Source organism: Lagenorhynchus albirostris, chromosome 19, assembly GCF_949774975.1.
Source record: "Lagenorhynchus albirostris chromosome 19, mLagAlb1.1, whole genome shotgun sequence".
In the NCBI taxonomy this organism is placed as follows: domain Eukaryota; kingdom Metazoa; phylum Chordata; class Mammalia; order Artiodactyla; family Delphinidae; genus Lagenorhynchus; species Lagenorhynchus albirostris.
The window spans coordinates 16,422,064-16,438,558 of NC_083113.1; the positions used below are offsets into that span (position 1 = coordinate 16,422,064).

Below are 16,495 nucleotides of genomic sequence, written 5' to 3' on the forward strand. Positions count from 1 at the left end.
TCTGCAGCTGGTGTCCTGGCTATAAAGTGGGAGAAAAGAGAAAGCAGTGATAAAAGGATACAGATACTAAGAAACAATAGAACCTAAAATTGGCCCCTAGGCAGGCAACACTCACTCCACTGATATCCACTTTTGCGTTAAGCACTGGAGTCTGGGCACTGGAGGTGGAAGTGCTGACAAAAGCAGCTCAGGCCGTGCTTCAGTGCAACTCTGGTTAATACAGGCATCGTCGTCTTGACAGGCACAGATACACTCTCAGGGAGATCTTCAACAGATCGCCTCAGTCCCGACGTTAAATCGGAACTGCAGAAATGAAGCTCTACCCCGTGACACAACCAAACTCCCACCCGGTCACAAAATTAAAAGCCTCTTCCACCATACTAGGTAACAACAGCATCGTCTTCTGAAGGGCGGTCTCAAGCCCCACAGTGTCACCTACCTCAACATCACAGCCGATCACGGTCACCCAAAGGGTCCCGCATCTTGCACCAGACACGGCCTCATCACCGCACACACACCCCGCCTCGTTACTGCCACAAACGCTCACACACTCTTATACACGCCTACACAGTCCTGAGCTCCAGGCTCCACACGCCCTGTGTGCGCCAGAGGGTGGGGGCTTCCTCACCGTGAGTCCCTGCCGTGCCCAGACTCAGGTTACCACTCGGAGCGCGACGACTGAGAGGACCTCAGAAGGGAATCAGAGATGAACCAAATATCAAAGTTCTTTTCAAAAGCAGCCCAGGGGCTGTGGGAAATGTAGTTCAAGGCCGCAAAAACCCGGATGTCGAGAAGGCGCGCCTGAGACGCAGCGGCGAAGAAGGAGCCGCGGAGCCTCTTGGGAGGTAGAGCCCGCGCTGGAGTGCGCAAGCGCAGATGGCTGGCCAGTAGGCGAAGGTGAGCCTGGTGGGTCCTGCTGGCGCTGGGCAGGCTGGTGATTGTGGTACCCGGTGGGGATTGCCGAGCAGGGAGGTGGGAACCAGGACTGGGAAAAGCGAGGAAAGAAGACAGAACCTGGGCTGAGAGAAGGCCGGGGAGGAAAGTGAGGGGGGAAACAAGAACCTAGGCAGGGGAAGGAACTGGGAGCCAGGGCTGGGAACGCCGAGGCGGGTGTGAGCTCGGCCTGGCACACACAGGCGTTCTGTTTGTGTAGCTTTTTGTGCCTGGTCTTGTGTGTGTGTGTGTGTGGAACGTGTGTTACTCTGTGTAACGTTATGGAACCTATTGTTTATGAAAGTGAGAGGGTCTCTGCGTGTGTCTAATTTTTAAATTAGGTGCGAGTAGATTTGTGTTTGAGACTGTATGCGACTTTGGAGAGGCAACAGTAAGGGGTTTGTGAGTAAAATTTTGCAGCTTTGTGTAGAATTATGTAATGGGCTCCGAGAGATTATGCATGAATTGTGTCTATGGGATTGGGATTGTGTAGTGGATGATATAACTGTGAATATGTCAAATTTTGAAGTATTTGTGCACACAAGTAATTGCACAATTCACGGTGACTAGGAATGTGTCAGACTCGTTGTGTGACTGAGATGGAGCATTTGAGATTGAGTATTTGAGAAAGTAGATGCAAGACTAGTTAAGTACTATGTATTGTTTATATTGTCTGAATATTGTCCATTTTATATGCCTGTAGAATTTGACTCTGGCAATTAGACAAGTAGAAAAAAAATAGAGATTTTAAAAACGGAGAGGAGGAGGTAAAATTAAAATAATTTTCAGATGGAACAATTGTATATTGTGAAACCCCATATTGACTAATAACCAGTATGATGACATAAGTAGAACATCATTAGGAGAACACAAAAAACTTTCTCCCATAACTGCTACTCTCAGAATTTCTATTTGGGTGAATTCCTGGACAGTAAAGTTTCAATAATTTCTTCAGTCATTATGAAGATAAAAAATTTGTTGAACATTTAAACACAAGATCAGTCTCATTTAGCTGAATAAAGTATTCACTGTAGAAATCAATACTTCTAAATTTTTTAAATTTAATTTTATTTATTTTTTAAAATAAATTTATTTATTTATTTTTGGCTGCATTGGGTCTTCGTCGCTGTGTGTGGGCTTTCTCTAGTTGCGGCGAGCGGGGGCTACTCTTCGTTGCGGTGCGCGGGCTTCTCATTGTGGTGGCTTCTCTGTGGCAGAGCACGGGCTCTAGGCACACGGGCATCAGTAGCTGTGGCACGCCGGCTCAGTCGTGGCGCTAGAGCTTAGTAGCTCTGCGGCATGTGGGATCTTCCTGGACCAGGGCTCAAACCTATGTCCCCTGCATTGGCAGGTGGATTCTTAACCACTGTGCCACCACGGAAGTCCCACTAACTTGTTTTGTTTTGTTTTTTTTTTTACATCTTTATTGGAGTATAGTTGCTTTACAATGGTGTGTTAGTTTCTGCTTTATAACAAAGTGAATCAGTTATACATATACATATGTTCCTATATCTCTTCCCTCTTGCGTCTCCCTCCCTCCCACACTAACTTGTTTTAAAAGCAAAAGCTCTCCCTCCTGTTGGAAGTCTGCTGCGCTAAAAAAAACATGATCAGTTTCTTCTCTAATTCCTCAACCTCTATTTTGTCCCCTCTTTACTCCCTCTAGATTGATAGTCTGCAGCTGGAATGGATTGGGAGCTGGAAAAGAAAAGTCAGGGACAAGAAGAGGCTAACATGACTGGTACCGTTATAATTTAGTGTAAGTCATATTTACCTTCTGAGAGACCCCACTACTGGGAACTTCCAAATACAGTTCCCTTTTCATGGGCATGGCCACTTCTCTAGATGCCTCCTCTTGGCATGCAGTGGCCCACCTACTCTGGTAGGTCTTGTTCTCTCCCATCAGTCCTCTTGGACAGGATCCAAACCAACCTAGGCATGCTCCATCCGTGGGTTCCATCTGGAGCTCAGGTGATAATTAGCCACTTTAGTCACCACCACCCTGCTCCCCCCGACCACTGCCCAAATCCTGGAAACATGTACGTTTCCCCCCCAAATTCTCTCACCACTTTGATTTATAGTGGCATCAGTGACTGAGGAGCCCCTTGTTTATTATAAGGGAGTGAGAAGCACCTACTTTTCTTACCCCTAGAAAACTATGTTCTAAAAATAATTTGCTCTCTTAAAGAGACATTCCCTTTTCTCAGCCTCTCGAAGTAGGAGGTAAATTAATGGTAGCAAAACGTTACAGTCAGCTACTTTACAAGACTTTATCTTAGAATGAGGGACAATTGAAAGATTGTTTTGCCTATCATCTTTGGGGCATCTGAGTCTGAGGCAGAAAAATTTCTAAGTTACCGTCCTGTTCAAAACAATGACAACAGTTAGAAAACTCAGAGGTTTGCTAGAAAAGACATTAACAAATCAACAGGTTTCATATATGTGTCTGTGTGTATGTGTATATATGCATCAAAAAACTATGGAAAGTTGCCAGTGGCCATCAAAATACAAGATACAAAAGACAGCATGATGTATAAAAAAATTTTTGATGGGACTCAAAAATTAAAGACTTAAATAAAAGGACCAGGGACACATGATAAATTGTCAAAACTCCCTAACATTTCATGGAGTTTCATTAAAATTTCAGTAAAATTTTTAAACTTTCTGAAGTTCTTAGGAGAAAATGAACAAGACAAAAATTGTTAAAGAAAAATAATGAAGGAGGAAGTAAGCCTACCTGATACTAAAACATGTTTGTTTGTTTGCGGTACGCAGACCTCTCACTGTTTTGGCCTGTCCTGTTGCAGAGCACAGGCTCCAAATGTGTAGGCTCAGCGGCCATGGTTCACGGGCCCAGCCACTCCACGGCATGTGGGATCTTCCCAGACCAGGGCATGAACCCGTGTCCCCTGCATTGGCAGGCGGATTCTCAACCACTGCGCCACCAGGGAAGCCCCTAAAATATGTTTTAAAACTGTAATAACTGCAGAGTAATCCTGGCAATTAAATGAACAGATCAGTGGAACTAAATACAAAGTCCAGATACACTCAAATATATAAAGGAAATAAAGTGTATGATAAAGAAAAACTATAAAAAATATTTTAAGTAATTATAGAATTAATTTCCTTCCTTTAAAAAAGATCTAATATCAATCCAGAAAATAAAAATAAGTTAATAGAAAAGTGAAAAAATTGAGACCTTTCACAGACAAGAAACTAAAGATGGATGGCGGTGGTGGCTGCCGTGGGGAATTTGCTGCCTGGCATGGCCTGGCTTTTCTTTAAAAAACAAACAAAAATTAAGGTGCTTTTTAAACATTGTGAATAGAAGTTTATCTTCTCTCATAATAAGAAAAATAAGAACTAGAATCACAGTGTATACCTTGGTAAGCATCAGGAAGTTTGTATCCATGGTACTCATGAGGGTATGGGGTGACAGGAATTTTCACGTATTGCTGGTCATGATGTAAATGGTAGAGCCTTAATGGAGAACAGCTTGGAAGTAGTTAATAATAATAGGCAGGTTAGGAGAGAAAAGATAGTTCTAGAGAGGTGGGGGCTTGCCCAAAATCTAACCCATTACCCCAGGAGCCTGTATCTCTGGCTTTGGGGATAAAATTTTTGTCTAGCTTATTCTCCCCCCATATTGGTGTGGAATATATAGAGTGAACAAGCACCAAAGCAAGGGAAATGGAGTCAATCTTGAGTCGTAAGTCATAAGAGAGCTTAAAGGCATGTGTAGTGGCATGTGGCTTCTTTTCATCTTGCTTTTGCCTTCTTAGGAAGCGCCCCTTTTCTAAAGAGGAGCCCAAAGGAAGACTGGTCATCTCTTGCAGATCTCAGAACCATGGCTCAGGTGAGATGATGGTTCCTTTCTCCTTTCTGAAATAGTTTTTTGTTGTTGTTTTTAAGAATATTTGAGCATTTCCCTTTCTTGTACTAAAATCCTCCTGTTTATCTTCCCCTTCATGAAAGCAGTCCCCACTTGTTCCCATATTGGTCAGATAAGCCTTTACCTTCCACGAGTGCTCCTTCTAATTTTAAGCAGTGTTCACACATTAAGTGGGTATAATCATTCAACATCTTTTCTCAGTGTTCTTCCAGAAGCAGTGCTAGAACAAAAATGCATTTCCTCAAATTAAATAAATGAGAATATATTACTTCATGAACCTGTCTTGCAAAGATAAAAACAGGGGCTTCCCTGGTGGTGCAGTCGTTGGGGGTCCGCCTGCCGATGCAGGGGACGCGGGTTCGTGCCCTGGTCCGGGAGGATCCCACATGGCTCGGAATGGCTGGGACCGTGGGCCATGGCCACTGGGCCTGCGCGTCCGGAGCCTGTGCTCTGCAACGGGAGGGGTCGTGGCGGTGGGAGGCCCGCGTACCGCAAAAAAAAAAAAAAAAAAAAAAAGATAAAAACAGTCAAGATGGAAATGGAATTGATAGATTGCTATTAGTTAAGTGGCAAGAAGTCCTGTCTTGAGGCTTTGAGACTAGAGCTATGCTTTGGCAGATTATGCAAAAACCAAGAATCCTGTATTTCTCCTCCCGGATCCTTGAGTTCTGCTCATAGCTGCTAATAATTCCTAAAAATCTGTGGTATGTGTTATAGATTTATTCCTATTTTTCAGTTTCTTCTAATTTTATGTTCACATGCAAGGAAGTAAATGAATATACTTAGATCACCATACTGAACTAAAAGTGTAACTCATGAAATAGTCTGCTCTTGATTTCAAAGACATTATTCTGGTTCTTTCTTTCAGAAAATTCATCTTTATGCCTGGACCTCTTTTTTTTTTTAATTTTTATTGGAGTATAGTTGATTTACAATGTTGTGTTAGTTTCAGGTGTACAGCAAAGTGAATCAGTTATACATATACATATATATGTCCATTCTTTTTTTAGATTCTTTTCCCATATAGGCCATTACAGAGTACTGAGTAGAGTTCCCTGTTCTATACAGTAGGTTCTTTTTTTTTTTTTTTTTTTTTTTTTTTTTGCGGTACGCGGGCCTCTCACTGTTGTGGCCTCTCCCGTTGCGGAGCACAGGCTCCGGACGCGCAGGCTCAGCAACCATGGCTCACAGGCCCAGCCACTCCGCGGCATGTGGGATCCTTCCGGACCGGGGCACGAACCCGTGTCCCCTGCATCGGCAGGCGGACTCTCAACCAGTGCGCCACCAGGGAAGCCCCAGTAGGTTCTTATTAGTTATTTTATGTATAGTAGTGTGTATATGTCAGTCCTAGTCTCCCAATTTATCCCTCCCCGCTTTATCCCCTGGTAACCATAAGTTTATTTTCTGTATCTGTGACTCTACTTCTGTTTTGTAAATAAGTTCATTTGTACCCTTTTTTTTAGGTTCCACATATAAGCGATATCATATGATACTTGTCTTTCTGTGTCTGACTTCTCTCATTGTGACAATCTTTAGGTTCATCCATGTTGCTGCAAATGGCATTATTTTGTTCTTTTTTATGGCTGAGTAATATTCCACTGTATATATTGGACCTCTTAAATACTGGTGTTCTCCAGATTCTGTATTGGTTCTCTTCACTGTATAGTCTCCTGTTCTTATTCACAATCTACGACTGTTATTCTAATGATGCTCAAATAATTTTAATGCTAAATCTCTGTTGTGGGTGTCAAAACTGTATCCAACCTCCAACTAGATACCACCTCCTGTGTCTTCCACAGATACTTCAGGCACATGCCCAAGATTTACCTCATTATCTCCTACCATTTTAGTCTTCTTTATCTTCCCCTCAACCTGCTTATGGGCCCAGCCCCTACCCACCTGCTAACACAGCTAACTTGAGTTAAGTATCTCTTTTCCACTGCACGACCATTTAGTGGTGAATCTTATTCCTTATATTTCAGTTCCCTTTATCTCCACTGATATCATCATGGGTGTCTCTCTCATACTGGTAACTTATCTTCCCGTTTAACACCTTTGCTCCTTTTCCCATCCTCCAAGTGCTCACCCCAGTGCTCCCTTATGGATGTTTGTGTTGCTTACACTTTTCTGTTTAACTCTGTGTGTGTGTGTGTGTGTGTGTGTGTGTGTGTGTGTGTGTGTGTGTGTGTTTTAAAATATACATGAAATAGGGCTTCCCTGGTGGCGCAGTGGTTGAGAGTCCGCCTGCCAATGCAGGGGACATGGGTTCGTGCCCCAGTCTGGGAAGATCCCACATGCCACAGAGCAGCTGGGCCCGTGAGCCATGGCCACAGAGCCTGCGCGTCCGGAGCCTATGCTCCACAACAGGAGAGGCCACAGCAGTGAGAGGCCCGCATACTGAAAAAAAAAAAAAAATTGTGAGAGCTAAAATATACATGACATAAAATTTTATCATTTTAACCATCATTAAGTATATAATGTAGTTCCATTAAGTACATTCACAATGTTGTATAGCCATCACCAGTATCTATTTCCAGAACTTTTTCACATCCCAAACAGAAACTCTGTACCAATGACATTAAACAATTAACTCTTATCTTACAGTTTTCATAGAATTAGACCCGAAACACATTTGAAGAATGTTTAAGACAATCTATTAGGGGAGAGGAAAATATTAAAATATGCATTAATAGTTTAATTCAAGAATAGTAATCAATAATGATAATATAGTTTTCTAATTCATGAATATGAGGCACATCTCCTTTTATTTAGATCTTTAAATTCTCTGAGTAATGTTTTTTTGTTATCAGTATACCAATCTTGCAAATGTTTGTTACATTAATACCTAGGTTTTATGCTATTGTAAATACTATTCATTTTTATTTCAAATTCCCATTGTTCATTGCTAGTATATGAAAATGCAATTGATTTTTTTATATTAACCTGCATTCTCAACTTATTCTAGTAATTTTTTGGTAGATTCTTTAGGATTTTCTACATAGATAATCATGTCATATGTGAACAGTTACTGTTTTCCTTCTTGCTTTCCAATATGTATTCCTTTTATTTCTGTCTTGCTTTATTTACTACATTGTCTAGAACCTTCAGTGCAATGTTGAATATAAGCGGTGAGAACAAACATTTATGCTTTATTCCTGACTGAGGGGAAAAGCATTTAGTCTTTGACAAAGTGTAACATTAGTGACAATTTTTACTTAGATGCTCTTTATCAGATTTATCAGGTTGAAGAAGTTCTAGTTTGCGGATCATTCTTATCACAAATGGCTGTTGAATTTTGTCAAAAGATTTTTTGTGTCTGTTGGTTTTTCTGCATTATATGGTTTTTACCCTTTTTAAATTAACATGGTGAGTTATATTGATTGATTTTGAAGCGCTAAACCAGCTTATCCCTAGGATAAACCCCACTTGGTCATGATAGATTCTTTTTTCATATATTGCTTGATGAATTTACAAGTTTTTCTTGCAATATCTTTGTCTAGTTTCGGTATCAAGGTAATGCTGTCTTACAGAATGAGTTGGGAAGTAATATCTTATTTTCGGAAAGAATTTGTGTAGAGCTGCTATTATTTCTTCCTTCAATGTTTGTTAGAATTCACCAGTGAAGCCATCTGAGCCTGGAGATTTCTTTGTGGGAAGGTGTTTAACTAGCATTTCAATTTCCTTAATACAATTATGGCTATTCATGTTATCAATTTTTTTTCTCTTCAGTGAGCTTTTATAATTTGTGTCTTTCAAGGAATTGTCCATTTCATCCAAGTTATAAAATTTATTGTCACAAAGTTGTTCAAAAATCTACTCTTTTTATCCTCTTGATGTTTGTACAGTTTGTAGCAATGCCATTGATTCATTCCTGTTATTGGTAATTTGTGACTCATCTTTTTCCTTGGTCAGTTGGCTAGAGGTTTATCAATTTCTCTGATTTTTCAAAGTACCAACTTTTGGTTTCATTGATTTCCTCCATTATTTTTCTGTTTCCTGTTTCTTCATTTCTCCTCTTATATTTTTATTTACTTTCCTTTTCATTACTTTGGGTTTAATTAACTCTTCTTATTTTGTATATGGGAGCTTATATCATTGATATGAGACTTATTTTTTCCGGTAGAACATTTAGTGCTATAAATTTCCCTCTAACAAATTTAGACATGTTGTATTTTCATTTTCATTCAGTTGAAAATATTTTCTAATTTCTCTCACGATTTCCTTTTTGACCCATTTGTTGTTTAGAGGAAGTGTGTTTAATTTTCAAATATTTGGGGATTTTCCAGATAGCTTTCTGTCATTGATTTCTAGTTTAATTTTGTTACAATCAGGGAACATGCTGTATATGATTTCATTCTTCTTAAATTTATGGAGACTTTTTTTGTACCATCTGATGGATGTTCTGTGTGCACTTGTAGAGGATGTATATTCTAGTGTTATTGGATAGAGTATTCTCTAAATAATCAGGTCAAATTGGTTGATTAGGATGGTAAAGTCTTCTGTATCCTTATTGATCTTTCAGTCTATTTGTTATAGCAGTGACAGAGAAGAAAGTCAAAATCTTACATTATAATTGTGGATTTGTCTATTTTTCCTTTTCAGTTCTATCAGTTTTTACTTAATATATTTTGAGGTTCTGTTTTTAGGTGTATTCATATTTAGGATTGTTATATCTTCTCATGAATTGACCCCCTCTATCATTATAAAATACCTTACTTGGGACTTCCTTGATGGTCCGGTGGCTAAGACTCCACGCTTCCAGTGCAGGAGACATGGGTTTGATCCCTGATTGGGGAACTAAGATTCCCACACCCTGCACAGTGCGGACAAAAATAAATAAGTAAATATAAATAAAATAAAATGCCTTGCGTAATCCCTGATAATATTCTTTGTTCTGAAATCTATTTTGTTTGATACTATTGTAACCATTCTGGCGTTCTTATGATTAGTGTTTATTTTTATTTTTTTGTTCGCTGTGTTGGGTCTTTGTTGCTGCGTGTGGGCTTTCTCTAGTCGCGGCCAGCAGGGGCTACTCTTCATTGCAGTGTGCGGGCTTCTTATTGCAGTGGCTTTGCTTGTTGCAGAGCACAGACTTTAAGTGTGCATGCTTCAGTAGTTGCAGAACATGGGCTCACTAGTTGCAGCACACAGGCTCTAGAGCTCAGGCTCAATAGTTGTGGCACACGGGCTTAGTTGCTCCATGACATGTGGGATCTTCCCAGACCAGGGATTGAACCTGTGTCCCCTGCGTTGGCAGGCAGATGGATTCTAAACCACTGTGCCACCAGAGAAGTCCTTATTTTTAATTTTAATTAATATAAAATGAATTAATTTTAATTAATTTCCAAAAAATGTCTTAAATGTCTTTTAATCTAGAGCATCTCCCTCCATTTCTTTCTTGGTTTTTTTTAGTTGCAGTGTAGTTGATTTTACAACATTACATACATTTCAGGTGTACAACGTGGTGATTCACAGTTTTAAAAGGTTAAACTCCATTTATAGTTATTACAAGTATTGGCTATATTCTGTGTGCTATACAATATATCCTTATAGCTTATTTATTTTATACCTAGTAGTTTGTACCTCTTAATCCCCTACCCCTAGCTTGTTCCTCCCTCCTTCCATCTCCCCACTGGTATCCACTAGTTTGTTTTCTATGTCTGTGAGTCTTGTTTCTGTTTTGTTGTATACATTCATTTTATTTTTTAGATTCCACGTATACATGATAATGTACAGTGTTTGTCTTCCTCAGTCTGACTTGCTTCACTGAACATAATACTCTCCAAGTCCATCCATATTGTTGCAAATGGAAAATTTTCATTCTTTTTTATGGCTGAGTAATATTCCTCTCTCTGTGTGTGTGTGTGTGTGTGTGTGTGTGTGTGTGTGTGTGTGTGTGTGTACACACCACATCTTCCTTATCCATTCATCTGCTGATGGGCACCTAGGTTGCTTCCATATCTTAGTTATTGTAAGTAATGTTGCTGTGAACATTGGGGTGCATGTATCTTTTCAAATTACCATTTTTATTTTTTTCAGATACATACTGAGGAGTGGAATTGCTGGGTCATGTGGTAGTTCTATTGATAGTTTTAGTTTTTGTTTTTCCTAGTGGCTGCACCAATTTACATTCCCACCAACAGTGTATAAGGGTTCCCTTTTCTTCACATCCTTGTCAACATTTGTTGTCTGTGGTCATTTTGATGATAGCCATTCTTACAGGTGTGAGGTGATACCTTATTGTGGTTTTGATTTGCATTTCTCTGATGTTAGTGATGGTGAGTATCTTTTCATGTGCCTGTTGGCCATTTCTGTGTTTTCTTTGGAAAAATGTCCATTTAATCTAATGCCCATTGTTTAATTGGTTTTGTTTTTGGGTTTTTTTGATATTGAGTTGTATGAGCTGCTTATATTTTGGATATTAACCCCTTATTGGTCATATCATTTGCAAATATTTTCTCCCATTCTATAGGTTGCCTTTTCATTTTGTTGATGGTTTCCTTTGCTGTGCAAAAGCTTTTAAAGTTTAATTACGTCCTGTTTATTTTTACTTTTGTTTCCTTTGACTTAGAAGACAGATCCAAAATAATATTTCTACAAATTATGTCAGAGTGTTTTTCTGCCTATGTTTTCTTCCAGGAGTTTTATGGTTTTAGTCTTACATGTAGATCTTTAATCTATTTTGAGTTTATTTTTATATATGGTATTAGAAAATATTCTAATTTTATTCTTTTACACATCCAATTGTCCCAGCAACCCTTATTGAAGAGAGTGTCTTTTCTCCATTGTATATTCTTGCCTCCTTTGTCATAGATTAATTGACCATAAGTGCATGGGTTTATTTCTAGGCTCTCTATTCTGTTCCATTGATCTGTGTGTCTGTTCTTATGCCTGTAGCATACTGTTTTGCTTACTGTGTTTTTAGTATAGTCTGAGGTCAGGGAGTGTGATATCTCCAGATCTGTTCTTCTTTCTCAAGATTCTTTTGGCTATTCGAGGTATTTGTGTTTCCATACACTTTTTAAATTATTTATTCTAGTTCTGTGAAAAATGTCATTGGTATTTTTTTTGTTTTCTTTTGGCTGCACCACACAGCATGTGGGATCTTAGTTCCCTGACCAGGGATCAAACCTGCACCCCCCTGCATTGGAAGCACAGAGTCTTAACCACTGGACCACCAGAGAAGTCCCACCATTGATATTTTGATAGGGGATTGCATTGAATATGTAGATTGCCTTGGGTAGTATGGTCATTTTAACAATATTAATTCTCCCAGTCCATGAACGTGGTACGCCTTTCAACCTGTTTCTGTTATCTTCGATTTCTTTCATCAGTGTCTTAATACTTTTTCAAATACAGGTCTTTTACCTCAGGTAAGTTTATTCCTAGGTATTTCATTCTTTTTGATGTGATTGTAAGTGGAATTGTTTCCTTAATTTCTCTTTCTGGTAGTTCATTGTTAGTCTATAAAAATAGAACAGATTTCTGTATATTAATTTTATATCCTGCAACTTTACCAAATTCATTGATTAATTCTAGTAGTTTTTTGGTAGCGTCTTCAGGATTTTCTATGTATAGTTATCATGTCATCAGCAGTGACAGTTTTACTTCTTCCTTTCCAATTTGGATTCCTTTTATTTCTTTTTTTGTCTGATTGCTGTGGCTAGGACTTTCAATACTATGTTGAATAAAAGTGGAGAGAGTGGACACCCTTTTCTTGTTTCTGATCTTAGAGGAAATGCTTTCAACTTTTCACCATTGCGAATGATGTTTGCTGTGGGCTTATCATATATGACTTTATTATGTTGAGGCATGTTCCCTTTATATCCACTTTCTTGAGAGTTTTTTTTATCATAAATGGATATTGAATTTTGTCAAAAGCTTTTTTTGCATCTATTGAAATGATCATATGGTTTTTATTCTTCAGTTTGTTAATGTAGTATATCACATTGATTGATTTACGAATATTGAACCATCCTGGCATCCCTGAGTTAAATCCTACTTGGTTATGGTGTATGATGCTTTTAATGTATTGTTGAATTCAGTTTGCTATTATTTTGTTGAGGATCTTTGTATCTGTGTTCATCAGTGTTATTGGCTTGTAATTTTTTTTGTGATGTCTTTGTATAGTTTTGGTATCGGGGTGACACTGCCTTATAGAATCAGTTTGGAAGTGTTCATTCCTTTGCAATTTTTTGAATAGTTTGTGGAGGATATGTGTTAACTTTTCTTTAAATGTTCATTAGAATTCAGTTGTGAAGCCATCTAGTCTTGGAATTTTGTTTGTTGGGAATTTTCTTATTATTGATTCAGTTTCATTACTGGTAATTGGTCTGTTCATATTTTATATTTCCTGGTTCAGTCTTGGGAGATTGTGCATTTCTAAGAATTTTTCCATTTCTTTTAGGTTGTCCATTTTATTGGCATAGAGTTTTTTGTAGTATTTTCTTATGATTCTTTGTATTTCTGTGATGTCAATTGTAACTTCTTTTTCATTTCTGGTTTTATTGATTTAGACCCCTTCTTTTTTCTTGATGAGTCTGTCTAAAGGTTTATCAATTTTGTTTATCTTTTCAAAGAACCAGATCTTAGTTTCATTGATCTTTTCTATTGTTTTTGTTTGTTTGTTTTTAGTGTCTATTTCATTTATTTCTGCTCTGATCTTTATGGTTTTTTTCCTTCTACTAACTTTGGATTTTGTTTGTTCTTTTTTAGTTCCTTTAGGTGTAAGTTTAGGTTTTTTATTTGAGATTTTTCTTGTTTCCTGAGATAAGCCTGTATTGCTATATACTTCCCACTTAGAACTGTTTTGCTGTGTCCCATAGACTTTGGATCATTGTGTTTTAATTTGTCTCCAGTTATTTTTTTTATTTCCTCTTTGATTTTTTTCACTAATCCATTGGTTGTTTAGTAGTATATTATTTAGTCTCCACGTTTTTGTGTTTTTTGCAGTTTTTTTCCTTGTAGTTGATTCCTAATCTCATAGCATTGTGGTCAGAAAAGATGCTTGACAGGATTTCAGTTTTCTTAAAGTTACCATAACTTGTTTTCTGTCCTATGATGTGGTCTACCCTGGAGAAATGTTCCACGTGCATTTGAAAAGAATGTGTATTCTGCTGCTTTTGGATGGAATGTTCTGTATATATCTATTAAGTCCATGTGGACTAATGTGTCATTTAAAGCCCTTGTTTTCATATTGATTTTCTTTCTTTGTATAGACACATTGATGTATGTTAAAGTACCCTACTATTATTTTGTTACTGTCAATGTCTCCCTTTATATCTTAATATTTGGTTTATATATTTAGGTCTTCCTATTTGGGTGCATGTATTTTTACAATTATTACATCTTCTTGGATTGATCCCTTGATTATTATGTTTTGTCTCTTATAACACCCGTTGTTTAAAAGTCTATTTTGTCTGATATAAGTATTGCCACCTCAGCTTTCTTTTGATTTCCATTTCCATGAATGCCTTTTTCCATCTCATGTTCAGTCTGTGTCTTTATATCTGAAGTGAGTCTCTTGTAGGCAGCATATACACAGGTCTTGTTTTGTATCCATTCAGCCACTCTATCTTTTGATTGGAGTATTTAATCCATTTAAATTTGAACTAATTATTGATATATTCAATATATGTTCTCGTTGCCATTTTGTTAATTGTTTTGGGGTTGCTTTTGTAGTTCTTTTTTTGTGTGTGTGTGGTACGCGGGCCTCTCACTGTTGTGGCCTCTCCCATTGTGGAGCACAGGCTCCGGACACGCAGGCTCAGCGGCCATGGCTCATGGGCCCAGCTGCTCCACAGCATGTGGGATCTTCCCAGACTGGGGCATGAACCCATGTCCCCTGCATCGGCAGGCGGACTCTCAACCACTGCACCACCAGGGAAGCCCTGTACTTCTTTTTTGTTCCTTCTTCTTTTGTTATCTTCTCTTGTGACTTGGTGACTATCTTTAATGTTATGTTTGGATTCCTTCCTCTTTTTTTGTGTGTGTATCTATTATGGATTTTTGTTCGTGGTTACCATGAGGTTTCTGTATAGCAATATATGTACATGTGTGTGTATATGTATATGTATATATGTATATTGATTGTTTTAAGTTGCTGATCTCTTAATTTCAAATGCATTTTAACAACCTTGCATTTGTTCTCTTCTCCCCTCACAATTACTGGTTTTGACATTATATTTTACATTTTTTTTTGTTTTGGATATCCCTTAACTGCTTATTGTGGATATAGATGATTTTACTACTTTTGTTTTAATCTATTAGCTTTGTGCATGGATGATTTAATACCTTTACTGTATGAGAGTTTTCCTTTTGTAATTTTCATGTTTCTAGTTGTGGTCTTTTCTTTTTTGCTTAGAGAAGTCCCTTTAAAATTTCTTGTAAAGCTGTTTTGGTGGTACTGAACTCTTTTATCTTTTCCTTGTCTGTAAAACTTTTGCTCTTTTCACTAAATTTGAACAAGAGCCATGCCAGGTAGAGTATTCTTGGGTTTTTTTCTAGCTTTTTCCTTTTCATCAGTTTAAATATATATTCTGGCCTGTAGAGTTTCTGCTGAAAAGTCAGCTGATAGCCTTATGGGAGTTCCCTTGTGTGTAACTTGTTGCTTTTCCCTTGCTGCTTTTAATATTCTCTCTTTATCTTTAATTTTTGCCATTTTCATTACAGTATGTCTTGGTGTGTTCCTCTTTTGGTTGATCCTGTTTGGGAATCTCTGTGCTTCCTTGATTTGGATGTCTATTTCCTTTCCCAAGTTAGGGTAATTTTCAGCTATTATATCTTCAAATATGTTGTTAGTTCCTTTCTCTATTCTCCTTCTGGGATGCCTGTAATGTGAATATTAGTGTCCTGATGTTGTCTCAGGGGCCTCTTAAACTTTCCTCATTTCTTTTCATTCTTTTTTCTTTTTTCTGTTCAGTGGCACTGATTGCCACTACTCTGCTTATAGCTCACTGATCTGTTCCTCTGTATCATTTAGTTTACTGTTGATTCGTTCTACTGTATTTTAGATTTCATTTATCGTATTCATCATCTCTGTTGGGTCGTTCTTTATATTTTCTAGCACTTTGTTAAAGACTTCTAACTTCTCGCTCTATGCATCCATTCTTCTCCCAAGTTCTTGATCATCTTTATGATCAGTATTTTGAACTCTTTCTCAGGTAAATTGCCTAACTCCCCTTCACTTAATTCTTTTTCTGGGGTTTTATCTTGTTCCTTCATTTGGAACATGTTCCTCTCTCACCTCATTTTACCCAACTTGCTGTTTTTATTTCTGTGTATCTGGTAGTTTGGTTACTTTTTCCCAACCTTGGAGGAGTGGCCTTTTGTAGATGTCCTTTGTGTCCCAGCAGTGCACTCCCATCTTATCACCAGAGCTGTATGCTCTAGGGTGCCCCCTATTGGGTTGCATGGGTCCTTCTATCATGACAGGTTGACAACTGTGGGCGGTCTTGTAGACTTGGTTGGCCTCCGGTTTGGTTGGTTGCTAGGCTTTGCCTTGTGCAGAGACTGCTGGCCGCTGGTTGGTTGGGCAGGTCTTAAGGCAGCTGTCTGGGAAACCCCAGATGAGCCCAGGGCTAGTGCTAGCTCACTGGTGGGCAGAATCCAGGAGACCCTGGGGCTGGTGTCCACTATTGGTGGGTGAAGCCAGGTCCTAGGGTCTGGCAG

The 16,495-nt window shown here is 38.5% G+C and overlaps 2 protein-coding genes across 5 annotated transcripts in view; one reads left to right on the forward strand and one right to left on the reverse strand.

Annotated features, from left to right (window-relative positions):
• ZNF461 (zinc finger protein 461) overlaps positions 1–771 on the reverse strand; it is a 37,989-nt gene extending 37,218 nt beyond the window's left edge. For all 3 annotated transcript variants that reach the window (XM_060132319.1, XM_060132317.1, XM_060132318.1), the window contains exon 1: positions 629–771. The gene's annotated coding sequence lies outside the window, so the exon portion shown is untranslated. The remainder of the gene's footprint in view (positions 1–628) is intronic.
• Positions 772–844: 73 nt separating this feature from the next.
• The window catches only part of ZNF567 (zinc finger protein 567), a 29,508-nt gene continuing 13,857 nt past the window's right edge, over positions 845–16,495 (forward strand). Inside the window, exons 1-3 of one of the 2 annotated variants that reach the window (XM_060132337.1) lie at positions 845–897; positions 2,600–2,692; positions 4,716–4,789. In XM_060132337.1, the coding sequence (XP_059988320.1) occupies positions 4,781–4,789 (9 nt within the window). In that variant the 5' untranslated portion in view covers positions 845–897; positions 2,600–2,692; positions 4,716–4,780. Of the gene's footprint in view, positions 907–2,599; positions 2,693–4,715; positions 4,790–16,495 lie in introns of both variants that reach the window. The other variant, XM_060132339.1, reaches the window with a different exon arrangement.